General features: G+C 39.0%; 2 protein-coding genes across 3 annotated transcripts in view; both read right to left on the reverse strand.

The window, feature by feature from the left end:
- ccnyl1 (cyclin Y-like 1) overlaps window positions 1-9,811 on the reverse strand; it is an 18,366-nt gene extending 8,555 nt beyond the window's left edge. Inside the window, exons 1-9 of one of the 2 annotated variants that reach the window (XM_017421084.3) lie at window positions 9,190-9,811; window positions 8,840-9,084; window positions 7,583-7,657; window positions 3,596-3,639; window positions 3,002-3,102; window positions 2,597-2,632; window positions 2,465-2,516; window positions 2,195-2,314; window positions 1,302-1,468 (exon numbers count right to left, since the gene is read on the reverse strand). In XM_017421084.3, the coding sequence (XP_017276573.1) occupies window positions 1,302-1,468; window positions 2,195-2,314; window positions 2,465-2,516; window positions 2,597-2,632; window positions 3,002-3,102; window positions 3,596-3,639; window positions 7,583-7,657; window positions 8,840-9,002 (758 nt within the window). In that variant the 5' untranslated portion in view covers window positions 9,003-9,084; window positions 9,190-9,811. Of the gene's footprint in view, window positions 1-1,301; window positions 1,469-2,194; window positions 2,315-2,464; window positions 2,517-2,596; window positions 2,633-3,001; window positions 3,103-3,595; window positions 3,640-7,582; window positions 7,658-8,839 lie in introns of both variants that reach the window. The other variant, XM_017421083.3, reaches the window with a different exon arrangement.
- Window positions 9,812-10,359: 548 nt separating this feature from the next.
- Window positions 10,360-22,294, reverse strand: creb1b (cAMP responsive element binding protein 1b). The gene is made up of 8 exons (XM_017421172.3): window positions 22,151-22,294; window positions 18,883-18,995; window positions 18,566-18,712; window positions 18,369-18,469; window positions 17,767-17,921; window positions 16,432-16,620; window positions 16,087-16,240; window positions 10,360-15,797 (listed from the first exon to the last, which is right to left on the reverse strand). Exons 2-8 carry the CDS (start codon window positions 18,985-18,987, stop codon window positions 15,653-15,655), a joined length of 996 nt encoding a protein of 331 aa, XP_017276661.1. The 5' UTR covers window positions 18,988-18,995; window positions 22,151-22,294; the 3' UTR covers window positions 10,360-15,652.
- Window positions 22,295-25,673: the final 3,379 nt, after the last annotated feature.

The raw sequence follows: 25,673 nt of genomic DNA on the forward strand, positions 1-25,673 counted from the left end.
ACCTCGGGACTAGCGCTTCGCGGGCAGGCACGCTTACCAGCAGGCAGCAGTGGCTAACGCCAACAAAAGCAGTTAAGCTAATTTCGAGAAGCCTTGCGAAACACAGAACTAACTAGCAGCAGCTAGCTAGCCTGACTCGGAGAGGTGTTCTTAGCGAGGTGAAGAGCGTAAGAACTGAGGAATGACTGTGATGACGGACGGTTACATAGTGCAGGTGGGGCCTGTCACTTGTCGTCATCACGTCATTTGCCTAAAGGCGTGATTAAAGGTGTCTTCAGCCAGGACACGCGGGAGCGTGATATCCCATAGTACATATGTTGTACCGAGTGAATCGACTGAAAGGGAACATGTCCTGTTTTCTTTGTTACCTCTGACAAGGAGGTTGTGTTTTGGTAGCGTTGGTTTGTTTGTTTGTCCGTTTGTCTATTAGCAAGACTACTTCAAAAGTAATGAACAGATTTTGATGAAATCAGGAAATGTTGGGGTTGTCACAAAAAGCAAGTGATTACATTTTGGTGGTGATCCAGATCGTACAAGAGTTTATTAGTGTCAGTGACCCTATGGCCTTGGTGGAGATTTGGGCTCTCTGATTGCTTCTAATTACTTTATGGTTTTAAGACCAGGCTTCAAGTCTTCTTCAGGAGTAAATGATGACTTATGGTAAACCTGTGTTTTCTTTTATTGTATAAAGGAAAAAGCTTTGCGCTTTGGGACTACCTTAGTCACTAAAACCTAAAACCTCACTAAAACCTTTCATACTGTACAAGTAAAACATAATTAAAGATCTGATATTATACAAATATAGTCCACACAAACAGACACCATGGAAAGGAACTTGGGGTTCACAGTTTTGTTCAAAGTCGTGCCAACATATAGAGGGGCTGTGGACTGAACTGCAAACCCTGTCATTATAGGACATCCAACTGTGGGACGGACACTTAGGAAACTTGTTTACACAGTATTTGGACAGTATTTTCTGGTTTCCATCCATCTGTACCCCCCCCCCACACACACACACACTTGGATCTGTTTAGATTTTTATTTTTGATTTAGGCCTAAACAATTAAATATGTAAAAATCTAAACTCTTAAATTTTTCCCAAACTGAATAATGGAAAGCTGCAAAACTACTAAAATAGAACGAACAGAAAACAGATATTGTTGTATTCAGTTTATACTACAACCCCAAGATCAAGGTGGTGTAGCCAAGAATGCCCAAATGTCCCTGATCTGAGCGAAGTCGAATCACAACATATCAGACTCTTTGTGAAAAATGATAAACAGAACATGTCCACAACTCACATGTCCTCGACAGTGATGTCCTTAAGGATCTGACAGTAGTCAACATTCCACACAGCCTGGTCGTCCCAGACTTTAGAGGCCAACAGGATAGCTCCCAGGACGATGCGTTTCCAGTTGGCCGGGCAAATATCCAGCTCGGCGTAGGTCAACAAGCGCTCCAAGTACACCTTCAGGAAGAATAATGCTCAGATTTTAATGGATATACGTTTTAAGCAGATTGAACCTTAACAAATGGCCTATAAATTATCTGACAAACACAAACAAACAAACAAAAATACTAACTGTCAGTACGCACACATCAACTAATAAACCTACTACTTTTAATGTTTCTCTTCTTGACATATTTGGATTTTTATCCACTCCTCAAAGTACCAGAATGTCAAGTAAACTAAAACAGCCAAGATCCTACTATCTAAAAACAAAAAATGTGGCAACCTCAGTAATAAATGGCTTTTGCACAGTGTTTATGCCACTGTCTTAAGAGGGTGAATGCAGCAACAGTAACAATAACTTACATAATAGCAGATTAAGACAAACATAAAGATGTATGTAGGGATCACTTTTTAATGTCACCACATCTTTTAATGTTACTATAAAAACATCCATTGTTGTTTTGAATCACCCTCTTGTATCCACCCTACCTGTGAGGGGTGATGGAGTTTGAAGGAGCTTACTGCCCTCTGCAGACCAAATAATGCAACTACAACTCTGTCATATGAAATCAGTTCACTTTACTTTTCAAAGCTTGGTGCCGCTGAAGAACAATGTTGGACATATTTGCAAGGTTTAATATCATAAATGTGAGGGCTAATTCCATCTTTGGACATTTTAGCTAAAACAATTAGATATTGTGAACTGAACAGCAAATAAATTTAAAAAGCTCATCTGCTTACGAGCGTGACGATGGCACATTCTGCTGTGAGCTGCGCAGCACTGAAGAGCGTTCTGACGAAGCGGTAAATCAGCTTGTGTTCTGGGTCCACAGACGAGTAGTTGTCCGGTACCGGCTCTCTCTGTGTGGGATGAACACACACAAGTCTGAGGGAGGACGTAAAGGTACTTTTGGTCCTGCTTCCTTTGAGGAGCAGTTTTTGCTGAATGAAAAACTTGTAACGGTTCACAAAATAAAACGCTGACTCTGGAAATGTCATCAACATACTCACTGATAAAGGGTGCAACTTCTCATCGAAGATGTCCAGTGACCTGTCTGAGTCCCTAAACACAAACGCCCATCATTAGATACCCTGACGTGATGTTTTTAGCAAAATAATTTGATTTAAAAATAGTGGACTTACCTGTTTTTGATGTGGTAGTATATTGCTAAAGTGACACTAAAGGGAGAGAAAGTTAAAAATAAATCTTTAGTTAGTCATCTTTTATTTTACTACAAAATAAACAACTGATAGACAAAAAAAGTGTTGTGTCAGAAATTATGGCGTCAAAACAAGACATCCACCAAGAAGGCTTCACTCGAACTGACAAAATCCTGAGAAAAAGTGATAATCCAATATCATTAAAACAACAGAACAGATTTTGTTTTTAGTCCTAAATAGTTTGATAACATCTGATTCATTCAGACATCTGTTCAGCATTACTTCAGGATTACTGTGCTGTGACGCAACAGGATTTTCTCATCTGAAACAAGTCATTTTCAGGCAGCATTTCGCTGCGTGTTGATGTGTTTGGGAGCGGATTCTCACCATTTGATTGTGCTTTTGAGGTTTGGCTGGCTGACGGTGCTATCGTCTATAAAGATAGTAGAACAGGAGCTGTATTTCTTTGATAATGGACCAGGAGACACCTTGAGATCAAAAACAAAACAAAATTAGATTCTTACATCTACATTCCTTTGAAGCGTTCACAGTTCTGGTGTTACATGATCAGCTGTTTGAACTGAGGAAATCTAAGTTGAGCCAAAACACTCAACTGTCATGTTTTGGGCAGAAAAGCACCAAAGAAACAAGTTTATTGTCAAATGTTCCCACCCATAAAATACATTTGTGAGGTTTAACATTGGTTTCATTTAAATCTTGTCTTCTGCTGCTCAGAGATGGACTTCCCTGACCATTTGTGTGACTCTAGATCATTTCCGGAAACGTTTGCTAGAAGAAACATCATAAATACACACAGGAAATAACACGAATAAGAAACGTTTTCTTCACTGATAAAACTAGCTGCCTTTAAAACTCAGATTTGTCATTTTGAGTCTGTCGGGTCACGAAATACAAAAAGCAGCGTGGCTCCTTTATGACAATTTTTTTTTTTTTAAATCACATGTAATTTCAGACACTTACATGGCTGACATGGTTGATGTGGTTGCTTTTCCTTCTGTCCCTCACTGAAACGAAAAGGGAAGTGTTCAAATGGAGCAAACTGAAAGCAGCATCTATCACAGGGTTTCTTTAGCGTTTATTGAATAAAAAACAAAACTAATAAAACTGAAATGTAAGGAGTTCAAATATAGTCATCATGTTTTTCAAAAATACAAATAATAACTGAAAACATAAAACAGGACATAAAATTTAGAACTACAATGACATGGGAGGAAATCTTTTTTCATGTTTTAGGTTTTGCACATTTTTGTTTGTAAGCTTAATAGTAAATGACCAGAAGTGTGTATATATAAGTATATACACTGGAGACAAAAGATTACTGGATTCAAATTAAAACATTTTCCACATATAGATTCAATGTCTGTAAAAACCAAGTCTCAAAGCAACACAACCATTATTATCTACGTTTTAACCCATTAAAATGTGCTAACAGTTTATACATAGAGCTAACTTAATCCATCTACTGCATCACAAGACTTAAACTGAAGTTTTGTCTTTTAATGAAGCACACATTCAAGGAACTACGATTTAAAGCTTATAGACACAAACTCCTCACTTTTACACAAAAAAAGTTAATTTTTTGTACAAGTTGGTCGATATAAACAGTTCATTACAGTAAATGAGCCCCAAAAGCCACAGGAAGTCCCTCACACTGAATAGTCAGAAAGTATAGTATTTTCCGCACTATAGGGTGCACTGGATTATAAGACGCACTGTCAATGAATGGTCCATTTACGAACCTTTGTCATATATAAAGCTCACCGGACTATAAGGCGCATTAAGCAAAACAAAACAGCCTCCTGTCTTTTTGGAGAATACTGCACCGATGTAAGTGTCAAGTATAAACGCCTCCACTGCTCGCTCAGAGTCTGCGTGCTGTTCGCGGAGCCCTGTGCGACGCTACAAAGTGCGACTATAACTGAGCCTTAATGCTGCAAGCGGTGCGGCTTTGTCGTTTACCAAAGTCATACAAAAACATTACGATTTCTTACATATATAAGGCACTCCGGATTATAAGGCGCACTGTCGTTTTTTGAGAAAACTGAAGGCTTTTAAGTGTGCTTTATAGTCCGTAAAATACGTTAATGACTATTTCATCTCCAGAATATTTGTGATAAAGTGAAGCCAACTCAGAGATCAGCATGTTAGCATATGTTAGACGACGTGAATCACTGAACTGTAGAGTGTTATTCCATTTTCTGTTCAAGTGTTCTTAAGTGAAGCAGAATTTAGGGATCTGCCATGCAGCAACACTGAGTTTAAGACACTATAATGTTATAATATAAACAAGCTTATTAAAAAGCATTAGCCTCAAACTGGCCAATGTTGTCATTTAACTGTACCTGACAGCAAGGTAGTTCACTTCTCTGTAAAGTTGAAGCTGGCATCGTAGATACTGAATGTTTTTTTTAAAACCAGATTCAAGATTTGTGTTTAATGGATCCCTGCCAATCCAACTCTTTTTTTTCTTCCCACCAGGTAGTTTTCCAAACTTTCCCTGGAGATGTTTGTTCAGCATACCCAGGCTGACTGTCTCCATCTCTCGTCAGCATGCACTCACTTGTGTTTGTCAAGTGAAAGCTTGTACTATTTTATAACGCATGTAAAGCTGTCACGGGTTATTAATGGGCGACATCGGATCCTTCTTGAAACTGCTGACTAAGGCTAAGGTTAATTACAGTGGGATTGTTATTCACGTTGGTGGTAATGACACCTGGCTACGCCAATCAGAGGTCACTAAAATTAATGTTGCTTCGGTGTGTAAATTTGTAAGAGCTACAACATGGGCTACGCAGGTAACTGAAGTGCATTTTGGGGAAAACCTGGTCTAATGCAGAGAGATGGCGTCTATCCCGCTTTAGGTGAAGCCGCTCTTCTTTCTAAGAATTTAGCCGATTTTGTTAGTCATCCAAACTATTGACAACCCAGGGTCCAGTCCAGGACCAGTACAGGACTCTCTGCTGCTTCTCCTCTGTTACCCACCCAAACCCTCAATGAAACACTGTCGGCTCAACCACGGACCAAATTAGATAAACGAGAAATCAGCTCGAGAAAAATAAATTACAAAAAATCTTGTAAAAATAAACAGTTACTTTACCACAACAAAAATATAAAGAAATCATTAAATGTGGATTATTGAACATAAGATCTGTTAGTTAATGATTTCATAACTGATCGTCAAACTGATTTCATCTAAGTTGCTGAGAAATCAGAAATCAATTATAGACCTATATCTAATCTCCCATTCATCTCAAAAACTCTTGAGAAAATAGTTGCAAATCAATTGTGTGAACATCTGGACAGAAATAATGTTTCTGGAGTTTCAGTCAGGGTTTAGAGCTCATCACAGCACAGAAACAGCACTGGTGAAAGTTACTAACGGTATTCCGCTGTCCTTGTGTCCACACTTGTCATGTTATATCTCAGAGCTGCATTTGATACAAATGATCACAATAATCTATTATAGAGGCTTGAACATGATATTGGGATTACAAGAACAGCTCTAAAATGGCTTAAATCCTATTTATTTGATAGATTCCAGTTTGTAAATTTTAATAATGAATATATAAATAAACTGAATTGAATTGTCCAGCGCTGGAAGATGTCCAAAACTTTTAACAGTCACCAGTCTGCATTTGTTAATTCACCTCTAAGATCTCCACAGTGCAGAAAGTGCCAACAGAATCAGGAACCTGGACTTTAACAATCCATTCAAACATGATGAGATTTAACACTGAGCACAACGTTTACAGCAGAACAATATCTAAACAATGTGTATGTTTGGCAGCACATGAATTACTGGAACAGCAGGAAAACGTGAAACAACAACTTGAATTATTAAAGAGTCGAAGACAGCCGGCGTTGGCCACCACTTCGGCTAATCGGCTGCATGAAAACACTTCAGCAGAAGCAAGAAGTAAGTTTATTAAAGATTTTGTAGCTATATGTGAGAAATACGATATCCTTCTAAGAAAAAAAATAATGTTACACTGGTTTGTTTTAGGAGAAGTGTTTTGAAAACATAATTATAGTCGAAGTCAAAGCAGTTAATCCTGTGTAAAGCAGCTGAAAGCTGTCCAGCTGTTTTCAGTGAAAATACATCAACAAACCAAGAGATACAAAACACATCCTGATAATCAGTGAGTCAAATACACAATTACAATATACTATTACATGATATAACTGTGAAATATAGAATTAATTTTAAGTTCTTATGTTTATTTACTTGTATAAAACATGCACAAGGAGCTACATTTAATTTTTTTTTATTATTATTTATAAATGGCCTGCATGCAGACTTTTAGGCACCTTACTAAAGCATTGAATGTTCTTACTGAACCGTTTTAGTTTTCTGTTCAAATCTGTCAATGTTTATGAAATTTGTTGTGTTTTCCTATGAAACTGTTAAATTTTTAAATACATACATTGAGTTAAAATATAAAACATGGAATTCAGAAAAAAAAAGGAATTCGGTAAAACAAAATAATAATAATTTAAATTAAAACTGATTTATCGAGGAACAAAACAAGTTAAAAGGTTTGGTCTGACACCTCGAAATGAGTATGTCAAAGTACCTAAGGTTGCAGAAAGTGGAAATCTAATTTGTTTCTTTGTAATTAATATTTAATAACACAGTTCTCTGGTACGCAACAGGCACAACACATCAGAATCTACATTTAGAACAGCTTTTTTAGACTTTCCCCAAACTTTATAGTTAAATAACAAACATATAAACTACTTTATCCAGAGCGTAACCGTCCAGAGATGGTAGGACAGGATAAACTTTACTTAGGTTAAGAAAAAGAGAGCAAATAGAGGACAGAAATAACAACCTGACATTCAATATTAAGCCTTTCAGATCTCTGTTTATTGTTCACAAACAGAAGATGGTTGGGACTCTCTGATGTGTGTGTGTGTGTGTGTGTGTGTCGTGTTATAATTACTCACCGTCTGTCTGAGACTTGCTAAGGAAGATGGTGCTGGCTCGGGCGTGGTCTGACGGGTTTGACTCCAAGGCCAGGTCTGAGAAAACACAAAGTGTGTGAAAAGCTTAGAAGCCGGGCAGCCGGTGGGTTGCTTATTTTCTCAGTTATGCTCAGAGATAAACTCGAAGCAGAGAAAACAAAACCACGAGAACACGGACAGATGAGAGCACGCTGTTTAAACCTGAGAAAGATTACTGATAGAGATTAAGATATAAGAATAATGTCAGAAAAATTGTCTGTTTGTATGTATGTAAATATATGCTTTTACAAATATGCAGAAGACGCAACTGCTATATTGCTGTTTAGCTAATGGTTTGAACTTCCCCTTCATAATGGCCTCTTCTTTACAAATCTGTCTTGCCTGACTACCAGGAAACGGTAACAGTAACTCTAATGTTACGCTGTAAATTTACTGAACTTATCATAAATGACACAGCATCAGAACGAAGAGCAGATACTATAAGCTCGACCAGAGATCAGTGTCCGGTGTAACAGGGCGATTAAATTTACAGCAGCATAATCACAGAAACAGCACTGTAATAAGCATGACTCGGTAAGTCTCTCCCTCTCCCTCTAAATCCTCACAGAGAGCACACTGCACAAAAGTCAGGGGATTAGGTGATGGATGCATTTGTGAAGCGAGGACAGCAAGGAATGTGAGAAGAACTGCTGGGCGGATTGTGACCCCCCCACACACACACTCCCACACTCCAACAGCCAACAGCTGGTCTCAAACAGTCACAGTGCTGTGGACTGAATGAATGCTCTGCGTGTCGGGGAATCAATGGAAAGATGCAATACAAAGCCTGGTAACGCAAGCGTGAGCTCATGCCTGAACCACACTGACATATTTGAGATGCTTTTATGATCAGGGGCCTGAATGAAATTATTGAGAGGGAAGAAAAAAAATCCTGTTTTAACTTTAGGAGTTCAAATATGCACTTTGGCTTTATAACAGCTCACAGATTTAACATCTATAGATGTATTTTTCTGCTTTATTTCTCTACCTATGGCCATGGCTGTATGATTTTTCGTTGATAATTAAATATTCTGACTCCAATGAGATCAATGTGATGCAGTAGCTATGTAAATACTGCCAACAGTGTTCTCATCACAGATGCATTGTTGGCAGCAGGATGGCCAGAAGTCACTTGTTTACACGCTATGGATCTTTGTGTGTGTGTGTGTGTGTGTAGGGGTGAGTCGGGTAAACACGTACCATCCGTGACTTCTCTGTCGCTGATATGCTGCAGGTAGGGCACCGTGTTGTCGTCGCTCACTTCGGTGCTGGTGTGGAGCTCTTCCAGCCGCTCCGGAGGATGCCTCGACGGAAGTTTGGGGCTCGACTCGGGAGAGACGCAGCACGACACCGAATTCCCCATTCCGAACTGGACCCAGGCTTCAGGCTACCGCCGTCAAATCCAAGAAGTGCATATAACTAATAGCTAGCTAATGTCCCCCTGTCTTGTAAACATTAGGAGACAACAGGGAGTTCCATCACGACACTATCTTTGTCATCAGAGTGGTAAATTGCCGCTTTCCACCAACTTCCAGGCGCTGCATTCCTACCCGTTTGAGGATAAAAGCCGAGGGACAGTTCTCCAGGAAGGGTCGCTTGGGTGGAGAAAATCAGTTCCGTCCCGTCCCGTCCCGTAGGGAAACTCAACAGTAAACAGTTATTAAAATCCAGGTGGTCTACAGTTCTTTCATTCATTCATTCAACATGCCACAGTTCACCGCTTCGCAGCTAACTAGCAGTTAGCTTGTCTCCCGAACTTCTCTTCACTTTGCATTATTTGCGCTTTCTGCGACAATTTAACCAGAATTCACTATGAGAAAATACACACATTAGGCCTTTCCAAACTAGAAACGTTGTTAATACCGTTTTATGAGACTTTCCAAACAATCCCACGAGCGACTCCTTCCGCTCCGGTCCGCGGGTTTACTAAATCGAGTCCGAGGCTTCTGCGGCCTCCAGTAGAAATCCAAATTAAAACGCGAAAAACCACAGCTGCTGAGAATGAAATTTTCAGTGAAGATCATCTAACTTGATTTGCTGTATAATCACTGTTAGAAACCAAACTCTCGTGGCTGGTCCGGACTCCTCCAACAGAGTCTCCACCCTGGGCAGATTTGAGCCGCAAGTACTACCACTTTCCGCCGCCACCGCCATCTGTTGCCGGAGATCACGATGATACTCCTTGGCACCAGGATCATGTGGGCCCGCCCACCTTGGAATTCCGTTTAATCCGATTGGCTATAACAAATCAAAACAATGCTTGTGAGAGCCACTCATTGGTGGATGGACCTGCCAGTTAAAAGTGATTTAAATCACGGATTGCGTTTACAACGCGACCACCGTCACCCTTTTTAGACAGTGAAAACTGAAGCCTCTCCGTGACCTATCAACAAACACATATATTTTCACTTAAATAAAAAAATATAGCACAGACACTAAGTTCGCCTATTTAATAAAGTTGTCTTTCTCAGGGAATTTTTGTAAAAATAAAAAAAATGCAATATATATATGTAAAATTGTTCCGTACAAATTGCATATCTATCTATACATATATATACAGTATTACTTATGAATATAAATAGAAATGACCACTGTAGTGTCTTTATGCTTCATCATATGCAGCATGAATTAAATTTTTAACTATGTGAAGTGAAGTGAAATTTATTTAAATAGCACCTTTCCGCATCAAGGCGACCCAAAGTGCTTGATGACTAAAACACTACAATATTCAAGAGCAGTTTATTGACACATATCAATTGTTTACAAAAGAGTGAAGTATTATCAGAGTAACAGCACTTTGAAATTACGGGCAGGTACAATGTTGTAACTGGACAGTGGTAAAACCAAAACAGTATGAAAAGCATCATTGGGTGATTAATATACAATACATGGCATTCAGGTTCGTAATCTGGTAATCTGAGAAAGTGGCAATCATTAAATTGATCACACATTGTCACTGGGTTCAAACTCTTCCAGCACCGAAATCAGACTCAAAAATGTGTCATTCAAGTCAGAGCAATTACAACAATTTACCCCCTAAATCAAGAGGTTATAATGAAATATTTCTCAGCACCATGACTAGACGGGTGGATGAAGTTTTGGAGATTTATTGTCAATGTTTATTTCAAGAACAGGCTTCGGTTTTAGTGCTTCAAAAATCATAAAGGCAATACTATTTATCAGTTACGTGTTATTAAGCCCTGAACTATGTGGTAAAGTCATAGCACTTATTCACATACTTTTTACTTTTGATTTAAAAAATATTTTTTTCCTTCTGATGTTTTCTTTTTTTTTTTTTACAATAGGATTAGCTAAAGTGTGGTTTAAGCGTGGGTTCCTTAAATGCAATACCACAAGATAAACAATGAATCTGTTTATCTCCTAATTGATTTGTTTAAAGCACACAGATTTTTTAAAAGAAAGAAAGAAATCTGAACATGTGATGCTATAACAAAGGCTGATTTGACTGCTAAAGTAATTATTGGTGCTCCTATAAATCACAAATCCCCTTTTAGATCTATATGACGCTTTGAAACTTACTTGAGAAAAAAAGACAATATTTTAAATAAAAATGTTAAACTTTCATTTAACCCTTCTGTGGCCTTCGGGGTCAAACTGACTCAAAGTTACAAGAGCCTCCAGGAGGGTTAAAAGCATCTGGGTCTTTCAAGGAAAAAAAAAAAAGATAAAGGTTTTCAAGATATCTGGTATTATTACATTTTTGTGCAGAGACCTGGTTTTGTTTCAGCCTATTTTCAATATAGATGACAAGACAAATCCAACACTTGTTCTCGTCTTACACTAATATTAACATGACTGAGCTTCCATACTTTATCATGTAACAACTCAATCCTTTCAATCTGCTAACGAAGACTGAGATTTATATTTCAATCTGGAAACGCTTAGAAATAACACATTTAGTTGACCAAACTAGTATTTAAAAAGTCAAGTCAGAAGTTAAAGAAATCTGATAAATGATTGCTGTGTTATGTGTTGAACTTAAAAGGTCTCTACACCAAAGTCACTGAGAGAGGATACTTTCTCCTAAAAAGTCCAACACTTGTGTTTAAGGAAGATTAAAAGGTGCTTTCTAGGCAAAAGGAGGACTTTCACAAACATGTATTTTACCACTGGAAGCAAATATAACAAACAATCTGAAGTAACGTAGTAAAATAAATGCAATTTAAGTGCAATTAAGTTCAAATGTTCAGGATCAAATGTTGAAATAAAGTTGTGCTTTCATTGGAAGGATATAAAAACTTTTGGTGAGGGAGCAACTTTTGCTTAAAAGGTAAAAATATATATTTAAAGTTCAGAACATAAACAAGAACATTTACCAAATAACACAATGCAATGTGGACCCTGACTCTTCTCGCTCTTTTCTACAAACACTTCGGATCCTAAACAGATTACAACACTCCAAAATAAAACTCCGACCCAGGCCTTTCTTATTTACTAGCTGCCATGACGCTGGTAGGCCTGCAGGTTTACATGAATACACACATACATTGCTTTGAAGTATATTACAAATATGCAAAGTTGATTTCATACAAGCCATAAGAACATATTTTTTTTTCATATCAAATAAACTGAAATATATGAGGTCTACACATGCTGTAGAGTCTATGTACAGTCATATAAAATATAAACAGACACATACACATTTCTTCTCCACACACAGTCCCTCTAAAGTGATGTCTTTTTTCCCCCCCAGTAAGATGTCACGTACAACTTGTGTTACTCAGGAAGTTGTAGCCGGAAACAAGTTCAATCTGCTACATATGAAAAACAAAGACACTGCAATTTAGTAAACTGTCACAATCCATATATTATCTTGTCACAAACTTGGCAAAATTAAAATAATACTGAAAACAAAACAAAACAACAACAACAAAAAAAAGGGGGTAAAAACTGTCATTTTGGTTTACGGTTGTGTCTGATGAATAACTAATGAAATGATACTGGAGCTCAAATTTTACAACCTGATTCTTGGTTTAAAACGAGTTACAAGACAGCATTTCAATGCACTCGGTTATTTGCTGTGATGTGACTATATAGTGAGTAACACGAGTAATGCAAACGATGTAACACTTAAGGGTCCCTTCACACTGGATGACGACCGGCTATGACGTAAAAAAAAAGTAAATAAATAAATCAGCCAAATGGTGGAGTGTCTTTGTGAGCACCTCGTTACACATGGCAGTCAAGCTAAAGGGCTTTAAGCATGCGCAACACTTGTGTAGCGAGGTTATTGAGGTGGAGGCGTAGCGATGATATGGGGTCTAAGGTGCACCTGCGTGACTTGGTAATTGCGACGTTGAAGCAGGACTGGCAGCGCTGGCCTCATGCCTACACTATGACTGTGATCATATAAACGTCATGGAAACAACATAACTCACAGGATACTCATGCAATCATGGTGTGATCTCTAAGCGTGAGAGTCATCAGGGTGGGTGTATAGAGCGTAGTGAGGATGCAGGGTAAAAAACGATTCGATGAGTACAAAGAGTGGAACTGAGTCGTGATTGCCTTCACACTGAAGGTTTGCCAACTTTGTCGCAGTCCAGCTACCTTCTAATAGGTTGTACTGTTCGTAAAGAGTGAACCGGGGTCGTCATCCTGTGTGAAGGGCGCCTCAGTGACCAACACGCTTAAAGACCCTTAGATAAACTGCTTGTGTGCAGAACAGTAGTATGCCCAAATACATTTAGGCTATTAAATGGATCTTTAACTTTTATCACCGGATTTAGTTCACTTCAAAACATTCTGGTTTAGAAAAACGTTGCCGATGTTGTTCCCCAGCTGGATTAAAGCCACCGGGCAAACTGTTTTTAAGACTGACGAGAGGTTTTGCCAGAACAAAATACAAAAGTTACAACTTCTTGTTTTAAAGATCCTCCGACAGCGAAAGATCTTAAATTGATTAGATTTGATAGGAGTTTCCGGCGGAGAAGCAGAAACAGGACTGAATAGAAAAGTGAGACGTCAAGCCTCAACCCCCACCCTAACAAATACATCTGCTGACACTCATACAGTTCCAGTCCAAAATGATTGGCAGTTGGTAGCGTCTTTAAAAACAATTAGAAAAGTAACAAGTTATGCCCAATCAGATGCAAATTCTTCTGTACAGGGTGGTTCATGTCAGGATATGGATCAAGTAGAGATTCAAGATTCATTTAAAGGTTTCAACTGCAACTGACTGAGGCGCCGTGATTGTAGAAATACCTCGACTCTGATTTGAATTTTATACTTGACGGAAGAATTTTCAGAGAGTACCGTGTCAAGCACCATAAAAAGTACCAAATGTTGATGGAGCAAAAGAAGTAGAAATTAACCAGGATTTGAATGTATTCCACTGAATTTCTACCAAAGGCAGCAACAAGCCAAGTCTTCTTGCTCTTGCTTTGGCTTACAAAGGAAAACGCACAACAGTGGGCAACTGAAAAATAAAAAGGAAGGTGTTTGTAAAATCACAGCCTAGGACACCCTAAAATGTTGATACCGAGTTGAAATACTGGTGATGGACAAAACAGAGCCTAGGGTAAATGAAATCACAGCTACAGCGATGGGTTCCATTATTGCTTGAATGGTGAAACAAATGCTGGAGTCTAAAGAGGCTGCAAATGACTTTTAAACAGATTTATAAATAATTAAATCCTAGTGCAATTGAAAATGCTTCAGGTCTGAATTGAAATTCAGCAGGCTGGCCTGGAATACGAGCCTGGTCTTTGACCTGACTAAGACAAAAAAAAAAAAAAAACATGCTGGTTGTTTTTACTGTTGAAAGCTGATTTAAAGATGGTATCCCCTTGGAACTGCTAAGTGCTTGAAGAGGTTTCATTTCTCATCTGAAAAGCTTCTTCATAACAGATGGGGAGTTTCAAGCTTATAAGACAGAGTTTGGGACAATGACACTGGCTTCCTTCACTCCTCTTTCAAACCATCTGCAACAGAGCATACGGTGATAAAAATGCCGTGTTGTTGAGTCGTTCAGTTTTAAGAACCTAAAACTCTAGCTGCGTTTTGGTAAGCAGTAACTTATGTGTTGTGCTTTGCCACAGAAGACAGAAGCAGAAGAGAAGAGCGCACATAGAGCGGGGAAGAGTGGCACAGATACACAAACCACCCCCATCGAAAATATTTCTAAGAAGTAGCTAGTTTTCCAGCTACAGCTTGAATGCAGCATATGTCTGTCAGGCTGCCAGACACAAAACACCCTGTTGCGTTAGATTTACAGAGGAGCATTATGATACCCTCAGAGTCTGAAGGGTTTAAAGCTCATTGAGCTCATTCACAATCATTTTGTGGCTCATCAACTTAATGTATAGCTGACTGAAAATGCCTACAGTTAGCCACGACAATAAAATACTCTACCCACAGGGAGGACCCTGAACTATGTACGACCTTTAAGCCTGAAACACCCAAGCTTTAAACGGAACAGAAGCCTTTTTGATGAAAGGTGAACCATCTCCAGGAAACAAAAAAAGTAAGTCCAGTTGTCTTTTCTTCAAGCACTTAGGTTTGCCACATCCTGGATGACTGAGAATCTACAGCAGCACCCGTGGCATCCTTTGACGCAGGCACATTTTCCAATAAACAGCTGCAACAATGGCTATGACTACAATGATGGACAAACTAATATGGGCGGTGGCCAAAACTCTACCAGCAAGATGAAGCTCGAAGACAAAGATTTGTTTGTAACATGATCTCAGCCACATCCTGTATCGCTTTAAAGATGTTCAACAAAGATTCTAGTTATTGATTTAGAGTGCCAAGTTTTAACTGGCACTTTCATATCTGAATGACAGTACACTACTTTATGGGTTTTAATTTATTGTACTGGTAGCCTGCAGTAAAAGCAGAGCTTGACTGAGTGATTTTGACAAAAAAGTAAATAAAAATAAAGGCCAACCATAAGCAAACTGGCGGGCCAGGCAGGAAGAATCAAACAGTCGAAGGTATTTGAAAGAAACTGAAATACTACTTGGCCCAGCTTGGTGTTTGGGTGAAGAACTACTCAGATTTATGGCAGTAAAGGTCTTTAAGAGCTTTCAGTTCTTCAATAAGAGTCTTGTTTTGGTTCTCCAGGACGGCCACTCTGTTCTCCAGACATTTAACATATTCCTTCTTCTTCCTGCGACATTCACGAGCTGCCTCTCTGTAAAAGGACGAGACACAGTTGGGTTTCTTTCGCATGGTTTGTGTCGAAAAAAAACTTCTGAGTGGCATTGTAACTACTGGGTGTCACAACAAGATTAACTGGGAAGGAAATCATCGGAAACACCATTAAAAGATTCATTTGCTACATCAGAATCCCTTTATATTTGACATAATTTTATTAGAAATATGCTGACACTTCTCCAGCTTTGAATCTAGAGTTCTATCTTTTTACAACTGCAATGATTTTTATTCCCTCTAAGAGATGACCTCCTGTCCTCGGCTCATACCTGTTTTTCATGAGGCGGACCTCCCTTTTTCTGGTGACCTCTTCCGTGGCGCCCTGAGTAGGAAGGGCGGGCGAGGAAGCCATGACTACTCCGGGGGTGATGGTGCTGGCGGGGGCTGCTCGGATCTGATAGGCCTGGACGTCACCGGAGGTAGCTACAAGACAAGGTGGGCACAAATTGAAGTTGACATTCTGAGAAACCAAGTTAACAACCATTCTAATGAAACACTGACAGAACAGATGATGCACCAAACCTTGCTGTCAACAACAGAAATCGATTCTGAGGATGAAGAAATATTTTTGGTCTGAAATGCTTTTGTTTTTAGAGTAAGGAGCCTGCGATCACCTTGGACCACCACCTGGTTACTGGGAACCAGTATCTGCTGGCCGTCGCTGGTCTGTGCGTACTGCAGGATGGTGGCTCCAGGTTGGGCAGCAGCGGCTGCAGCGTTGGTCATGGTCAGAGTCTGAAGGCCCTGAACTCCATCTGTGCCGTTATTAGCCAGCTGAATGGCCCCGCCTTGCGTGATTGCAACTGTATGAAGAAATAAGCAAAGATTTTGGATTTAAATGGGACATATTAGAAGAGGTTTCACCTTTTGCTGTGATAAAAGAAAACCAGCCTTATCTTGATTTCCTCCCAACTTTTGCCTTAAATAAAAGTGAATGTTGTCCTGAAGGTGGAAGTCAAAAGTTACTGACTTTGCTGTCTGCTCTACTTTGCCAGGGCATCAAGTGAAGCTTAGCGAGAGCAGCCAATAAGTAAGGTGTTCTGTGGCCTTGCATCCAATCTTTCCATTAAACATTTTTATGATAAAATTTTTTTAAAAGGCATTTCAATCTACATCAATAAAATAAAATAAGACAAGCCACTTTCCTAACTGATCACAACATTTTTATTAGCCTTTTAATGAACTATTCAGCTTATTTTGTCTACCACAGAGCAAATAAATGTTCTGATACACTGTTATGACAGATCACATCTTCAAAAAGCAGTGTAATCAAGCTTTAAAGTCTGTCTTTATTTTTGTCAACTTTTAAATGGGTAATTTCTCTTCTTTTCTGTTAAACGTTTCACACTCTTTTAAAGGTAGTTACTCAAAATTGCTTTCGACTCCCATGCTTAGATCGCTCCCTGGAAATCCTTTCTTGACTGCTTGCAGTCAAGCCATTATGGCTCACACTGGGTCTCCTTCATTGAGTAAAAATAAACGCAGCCTTTGAATCAGAGATTTTATTTAGATTCAGTAAATATTTTTCCCCCAGATGGCTCACAGCATTACAGTAGAAATTAGAACGGACGGTTAGACCCGAAGAAGAAAATGAGTCAATGAGATGTTTTTTGGTCTTTAGAAGCTGCAGGTTCTTTCAAACACAGCTGTTTTAACTAAACTACAGTATCTCCACAGGTTGAAGTTTTCAGGTCTGAAGTCAAAATAATCTAAGCAGTTCACAGTTTACCCTGTGCAGTGGTGACAACTTTGAAAATGATACTTGCATTCTCTAAACTTTATATAAAAGAATGTGCATTTATTTGTGGCTAAAGGGTCAGCATCTTATGTAAAAGCTGATTTTCCGTACCGTTTCACTTCATTAAATAGACTGCAGCGATAAACGAGGGGCTGACCGGTGAAGTTCAGCGTTTAAAGCCATCAGTTCTACCGAGGCAGCTGTCACTTACTGTACTGTCCACTGCTGGTCTGGTAGATGGGCGTGGGGACGGTAACCGTGGTGATGGCGGGTGTGGCTGCAGCAGCCGACGAATCCTCCTCAGCCTTTTCCTCCTCGATGCGAGGAACAGCCGATGTGTCTGAGGAAAGGTCGTTCAGGATTTTTCTGTTGGCAAAAACGAACATGAGATTTTTTTGGCTAAAAAACCCACTGATTTCATTTATTTGCGCCGCTCCCGTTTTCAGGTGCACATGTCTGCATGTCTTGCTGTACATTGAAATAGTTGCACTTTTAATTGCAGCAACTGTTGTGATGATTATAGGAAGTGAAAGAAAGAAAAAGGAAGTGGTGTTTGTGCTTCAAAGAATTTTGTTCTTTAAAAAAAAAGGGTTATGAATTACATTTTAATTTGATGGATAAGTGGTAGAAAATGAATGGATGGAAATAATAAAATGTTTACTGATGCAGACATAATGCCTTTAAAAAAATAAACAAGAAGCCTCGTATTTTTTACAGTTCATAAAGCATGTTTTTTTTTTAAATATACATTTAATAGACTTTTGATTTCACTACTGAATAATGAATAGTCTCAGCAGTTTTGCACACATTTACCTGTATGAAGGGCGTCGAGACAGAATCTCTCTGCGCTTTTGGGAGTCAGTCACACTGTCAACGGACTCCTGGGAATCTTCGCTTTCAGCTATGGTGGAGATCTTAACAGACAAATACACAAAAGAGGAAGACAGCAATAAAACTTAACGTGCTTTGCTCTGTAGATAACACACACAGAGACACTGTGTGTGTTTTACCTGTACAGCCTGGACCTGTGGAGACTGGATAACAGATGGCTGCGCAGCCTGGATGACTCCATGGACCTGAACCGTCTGTCCATTGGGAAGCTGCACCAGCGTTACAGTGGGACCTGTAGCTGAGGCGTGTCCTGTTGTCATGGATACCTAAATTGCAGAAGTGTGAGGACATGCTGTCAGTCGGTTTGGCTTAACTTTAGTAACAAGTCAAATTAGTAGCAATGACATTTTTTGTTTTGGTTAACAAATAATCCAAGCTTTCAGAGTTTTATCAGATCCCTAAAATAGCTGTAGGAGTTGTAAAGGTCGCGTGTTACCTGTGCCAAAGTGGCGATCTGTGCCGGGGTGATCTGCTGACTCTCGGTCTCAGTCACAGCAGTGTCTGCTGCCTGCTGAGCCTCGGCTGCTGACTCCATCTTCATTGGCAAAGCTGAGGATGAAGATACGAACCAAGATTGCTTAAAAAACGAACTTCTCTTAAGCTGAAACTACACAATCTCTCAGACAAAGTTCATCAGTGATGGCTTTGTGTTTCATGCCACGATTGTTGCACGGAGTGGGACAGCTGTTATCCGCCGGAGAGTTCAGGCTTTACAGTGCCTTCAGCTGGGGGACAGACGGCAGAAACATTGTAGGGTGAGCTAACGCTGTTGTTTATATTCCTACCTTCGCGCTTTATGCTTGCATCTGGTCACACCCACGACCAATGAGTGAACAGGAGCTAAGCTTGCGCCGCCCACGAAGCAGGGCTGGCCCGGCTGGCCCGACTCCGAAGCAGGGACAGAGTGCGAAAAAATGCAGATGTGAACGCTCGCAAAGCCAGCCGAGTAGAGTGGAGCCGGGACTGTTGGGGTCCGTGTGAAAGGGGCATTAGTGAAAATATTAATATGATACGTGATAATTTATCTGTGTTTAACAGAAAAATGTTGCTGTTAAATTCAGCATTAGATATGTTTTGTTTTGTTGTTACATGTAGTGATCCAACATGCAGCCTGTGCCACAAAAAGCATAGTACAGTACAGCATCTCTGTTTCTCAGAGTTCTCTGTTGTTATTAATTGGCCTTGACGTGAAATGTGTGTTGGTGCTTTGTTTGCACTTTTTCATTTATGTTCATTTAATTTATTTGTAAATGTGACTTAAATTAGGATTCAAATTAGGTGCAATCAATTAGTATTTATTTTAATTGTATTTTTGTTTTAAAAAAGTATTTCAAAAGTGCCTTTTTTTGTAAAACTGTAGTTATGTAAATATTTGACACAAATAGCTTACAATATCACATAATAAATAGCCATATTTTCAACTTTCCTGTCAACTTTAATAATTTTTTTTAACTAAATCACGGTCAGCCGGCGATCGGCCACCTACCACCAGGCTTAGCCTCTTTTCTGGGGGAAACCCTGATGTACTTGTAAACTATAAAATCAAACATTAAAATATGAAATGGTGTAGTTTGAAAGAGTTTATATTAGACATATTAATATGAAATTTTAAAATGCGGGTACACGCTCAATGTAAACAAAGCACTTGGCTGAATCCGCCAAAGTCCACATGAAAGATTGGGTCACGTGATCGACCTACAGTACATTAAGCTGGCTGTAGTAAAGGTAAACAAATATGGCAAAATTGGACAAGTTTTGCAATGTGAAAAGGGAATCTGCTGTTGAACACGAAAGATGAAACAACAACGAGTAAGACGGCTGTCAAGAATAAATGTCAGGGATCAAGCAGGAGTATTGTATAAACACAACTCGGCATTCAAACACACAGCTTTAACAAGACCTCTATAAAATCAGTACATTTACATTTAAGTTTCAACCTAAGCTATGTTTTTATCTGCATTTTTTATTCAACAAATATAAGCACAAATACAAAGATACATCAAAATCACATGGACATTATAATTTTTTTAACCTATTTTCTGTCACTTTGATGCATGTGGTAGTTAGCGGCTGTTCACAAATTTTGCTTAAAATTTATTAAAATCCATAATAGTTGTCAAAATACACCATTTTTCAATTTTTTGGTTTATGTGTATCATCTACGATAAAAAATAACCACTAAACTACCAAAAGTCTACCGTATAATTTTGTAATAAATGAGCGAATAAGCAGAGTCCTGTTTTGTTGCCAACAATTACGAATCGTTTGTTTACATTCGAACGCTGACGAGTTCACTTCGCACGGTCTGACGGACATTGAGTCGGTAAACTAATCCCCCGGATGTAAACAGAGTCAGGGGGATAAGAGGCGGCAGGTCCAAAGGGAAAAGGAAAAATTCTTTTGTCTGATTCTGAAACGGTGAAGAAAAGCTGTGAGGAGGAGAGTCGAAATCGAGCAGAAGCTGCGGCAAGGATCGTGCTCATACGAGCTGTGGCAAGATGTTACGAAAACCCTGATGGGTTTGAGTTAAATGAACCCCCAAACAGCCATTTATTGACGTAGTAATTATAATAAAAATTCTAATTATTATCATAGCTCTAATTTCATTTTTAATCTAATTTTATTTACCACTGATATGAGAAACATATTGTGCAGATTTTGTTTCTTAATTTCTAAATGTTTTCTTTTCTTTTTTTTGGACCAGTCCACTACACTGCAATGAGTACCTTCAAAATAAACAACTCTTCATTTTTGACTGATAGTTTCATGACAGACCCAGTATAAACAGTGGATTTACCAGATTTGGCTGTTTTTATGAATTATAAACTAATCAACTTTTTGTGAGCCACACCTCGAGGTCTTTGCTGTCAATGATCTCCCAGCTCTGAGGCGCTGTGTGTGTGTGTGTGAAGATGTGGCTCCAGGAGGAGGTGTGTGTGTGTGTGTGTGTGTGTGTGTTCAGAGAGCAGCTCTGGAACGTGTTGTTCCCTGAGCTCGGTGATCTCACACTGTGCGTAGCTTCTCTCCGCCGCATGATTGGCTTTGCACATTTCTCCCTCTGCTTTTCAAAAATCACTCGGATGCTCTGCGTGTGACAGCCGAGCCACATGGCCGGGCGACGCCCCCACCACCACCACCCTCCACGCGCTCCCGCTCGCATCCCCGGGAGATGCAAAAACAAACAAAAAATAATAAATAAATAAACCCACACACAAATTAATATCCCGAGAAAAAAAACACGAAGTCTTCAAGCTCGTGTTTCCCACCTGCTCTTATGCGACGACACATTGAAGGAAAATGACTGATAGTTGCCACCTAATCTGTGAAAATAAACCATTTGCGGGAAAGTTACAGAAATAAATGCAAATCTGGGATGCTTTACCTTTACAGGAGAAAAAAGGCGCAATTTTTTTGCGCATACAGCGCCCAGACGGTACAGCATCATTTGACAGCTGAGTGTATTACTAATGTTATAGCTCCCATTATAGTTTATAATGTGTTAACACGCCGGCTGCCCTCTTCATTCACTATTTAAGCCGCTCGGTTTTTCCCAAAAAGCCGCAGCCTCCCCTCCCTCCATCCTGCTACAAACACACCGCGGCGCCATGATTTCTTTGTTTCCTTCGGGCCGAACCCGACCAGACCGACACTTTCTGTGGCAGCCTTCGGTCCCTCCGAACCCCCGGACAGCTTTTCTTCCTTACCGATACAGACTTCCTTCGTCACTCCCAGGCCTCCGGAGCTCCACTTTTATTCTGGCCGACACGTAAGAGCCCGCGTCAGGCTACACCTCCGCCGCGTCACCGGGAACAACAACACGGAGATTGGAGAAGGACGAGAAAGCAGATGGCGACGTTTACCGGAAATGAACGAAGTGGCGGCGAAAAAGACCGAACATTACCGAGAGGCGGCGGATCATACCGACAAAACTCCTGTCGAAATGATGGCCAAATTTGACATGAGGTACATTTTAGCAGTCTAGAAAAAACTTAGAATCAACAGTGATTACGTATAATAATAAAAAACAATATTTAAAGTTTCTGTGGCATATTATTGTTCTTTTAAAGTACATAATGTTTTTGTATTTAAATGTTGATTTCAGCCAAATAGTCTGAGTAAAGCATAAACTTAATTTTAAATTAAAAACACAAGTACTCATCAGTGACAGTCCTAAGGCATTGTTTATAATGTCGATGCTGTATATTGATCTGGTACTTAACAGGTTAGGGAAATAAATGGGTTGTAGAAATATGTTGTATCTTTATCTTCATCAGCAATGAGCTTTCATTTTTATTTTTTTAAAGAATAATCCTTAATCCACGCACAAGTATGAACACTGTGAGCTATTACTGCATGGTCAATAATTTGTATTTTTACAGCACATTACTAGCAGTATGATTTCCAGGAATGTATTGAATTTCAGTTTTACATTAAATGTTTTTAATGCTCCAAAAACAGTACTTTATAGCTACGCAACTGTATTTTACTTAAAAATTTACAGTAGAAAATGGCCAATCTTATAGCAAAATCCAAGTATTACAACAGGGAAAAGCCTTAAGGCTTCATAGATGTGATTTTAAGAGAAGATTTACAATACATTCCTGAAAAAATAACACTAAACTGTAATATTAAATCTCACTATATTTTATGGAGTTCAACATTTGCTTCTGAAACTTGGAGCTCAAGTCACAGAATATGAAAACACAGGTTCTAGTTGAATTTCAGTTTAATCAGTTTATTTATATAGCACCAAGTCACAACAAGTCACCTCAGGGCACTGTACAAAAAAGCAATTCAAAACAATCTACTTATATCTAAATTCAATACAGTCACATTCAGATGAAAATCCTCTTACATGATGACCTAATTATGATGCAGTACAAAAATTCAGTAGTGGCTTAGATGCAATCCTCCGTCCTGCACCAGAGACATCACCGAGGGGGTGGCAGAGGGGCAATGGTTGCCCCTAATAATTTTTTGACCCCACAAATGTTTTCTCTTTCCAGTGAGGATAAGTTTGCAGCATAGACACATACATCAGAAAAATTAAAGATAGCAGAGTGAAGAAATGTGGTCAGTTTGTCCTCCAGAAGTCTAAGCCTATAACAGCATAACTATGGGAGAGCTCATGAAACCCAAGACAATGAAAGTTTTAAGCCTAGTTTAAAAGTAGACTAGTTGTTAGCTTCACAGATATAAACTTAAAGATGGTTCCACAAGAGTGCAGCCTCATTTATTTTAGTGCTTTCTTTAAATTATCTTTACGGACACAAGAAATCACTTCCTTCCGTGACAGTGTTTCATTAACTCCACTTATTCCTGTTGTTTTATAAATGTGGGCCAATGGTTTGCTGTATTATTAACACATGCATCATAATATAGGTCAGTGTGACATTAAAAACAGGTATAAAATGCGTCAGGCTTTAAATGATTAATGGTAACATCGGTGCTTTATTATGTCACAAGTCAATATTGCTGCAATAAAAAACGGTCATTATAATGCAGCTGTTCTACCACAAGATGGCAGTATAGGACAAGTTAAATGCAGAGTTAAACTATTAATAAAAAAAACTATTAAATATTCACAGGTTTCATGGTTCAAAGGCATATGGCAAGACTTCCTAAATCAGTTGATTTCATCTATACCATCACTGGGAGTGAAACGCTGTAAGAAGGGGTTTAATGTCTATGTTTCTTATATAAGTTTAGGGCTGATATTTTAATCAGATCATTCCAAAATACAGGAATCGCCATCATTTGACCAAGAAAAGCAAGTGAAGAAAATGGATGGCTGGGTTTGACCAAGAATGAGAAAAATACATTGTTTACATGCATTAGTTAATTTAAAAGCATGCATTTGAATGTACAAAATACGTCAAATATTTAACTTTGTACAGAAACTTATTCCTGGTACACAATTTCAGTTAGAGGAGACAGAAACCCAGAAAGCACAATAGGAAATAAAAATGCAAGAAAACTGAATACTGAAGCATCCAAGGATGAAATAAGTATCAAAAAAGTACAAATTTTGAATTGTATAGGTATTTACATGGAATTCCTTAGTTATTTGCAGGAGCAAATAGCTGCAGCAGCAGATAGCTGTAGCCCTTTCAGTGCAGACTCCCTACAGGAATATCAGAGTAACCATGTACTGTGAAATCGATGGCAGTGTTAAGATTTATGAAATGGCTTTTGACCAGACTGATATAAAACCTTTAAAATTGGAGTTTGAAAACAACAGCAATTCACTTTGGTCATGATCTCTCTCATACTGGCTGTTAGCTTATCAGTTTGGTCAACAGTAATCACTGTTTCTGTAAACTGAAGCGGTTCAAAGATTTACTCACAAAAATGTAAGATATTGTTGATAAGGATTCAGAACATTTTCACAAAAGCCCAGTTCCAAAAAATCAGGTTCAAAATTGGTAAAATTAAATTAACCGTGACATCACATTAAAATTAACCTGGATTCCACCAGCATACTTAACTAAGAGGATTTGGCCAATTTGAGCTAAGGACTAGCATATTTACCCACATCTGAACCATCATGGGATGGTGTATAAGTCTTGAAGATGAGGTTACTTTTGTAACTGAAATATAAATCATTTTTTTTCTGCTGTTCTCTTTTCAGCGGTCGCCACAGCGAGTCATCCTCCTCCATCTAACTCTGTCTTCTGCGTCCTCTGTCCTCACTCCAACTACCTCCATGTCTTCTCTAACTGCATATATCTCCTCTTTGGCCTTCCTTTTTTGTAACTGAGGAATAAACAATTTCTTTACATTTAAAGGTTTGGTTTGTTCATCTTCTCCTTCTCAGCTCCCAACTGCAAGGTATTCCATTGCATTTGAATGCATTTTCTATTTCCTGATCAAAACTCCACAAAGAAAAAAATCAAAAATCAAACTAGCCACATAGCGGCACTGTAGAGCTGTCTACACTCTCTCCTCATGCTGCTCCCCTCCTCCTCTCCAGCCATGAAGACAGGAGCTGATGGTGCGCCGTCACGCAGATATGTGGAGTTTATCAAGGCAATTCCTTTTATAATCCTCCTGATGCTCGTTGCAGGTGTTTTATCTGTTTAATAGCATTTTACTGCTACATGCCATAAAAAACACCATTTTTATCGTGGCACCAAACACATTGTTTGGGGAATTGACCCTGTCTCTGTAATGACCAGCAGTAAATTTGCAGTCAGTTATATGAAAAAAAAAAAAAAAAAAAAAAAA

This window comes from Kryptolebias marmoratus, linkage group LG6 (assembly GCF_001649575.2).
Source record: "Kryptolebias marmoratus isolate JLee-2015 linkage group LG6, ASM164957v2, whole genome shotgun sequence".
NCBI lineage: Eukaryota > Metazoa > Chordata > Actinopteri > Cyprinodontiformes > Rivulidae > Kryptolebias > Kryptolebias marmoratus.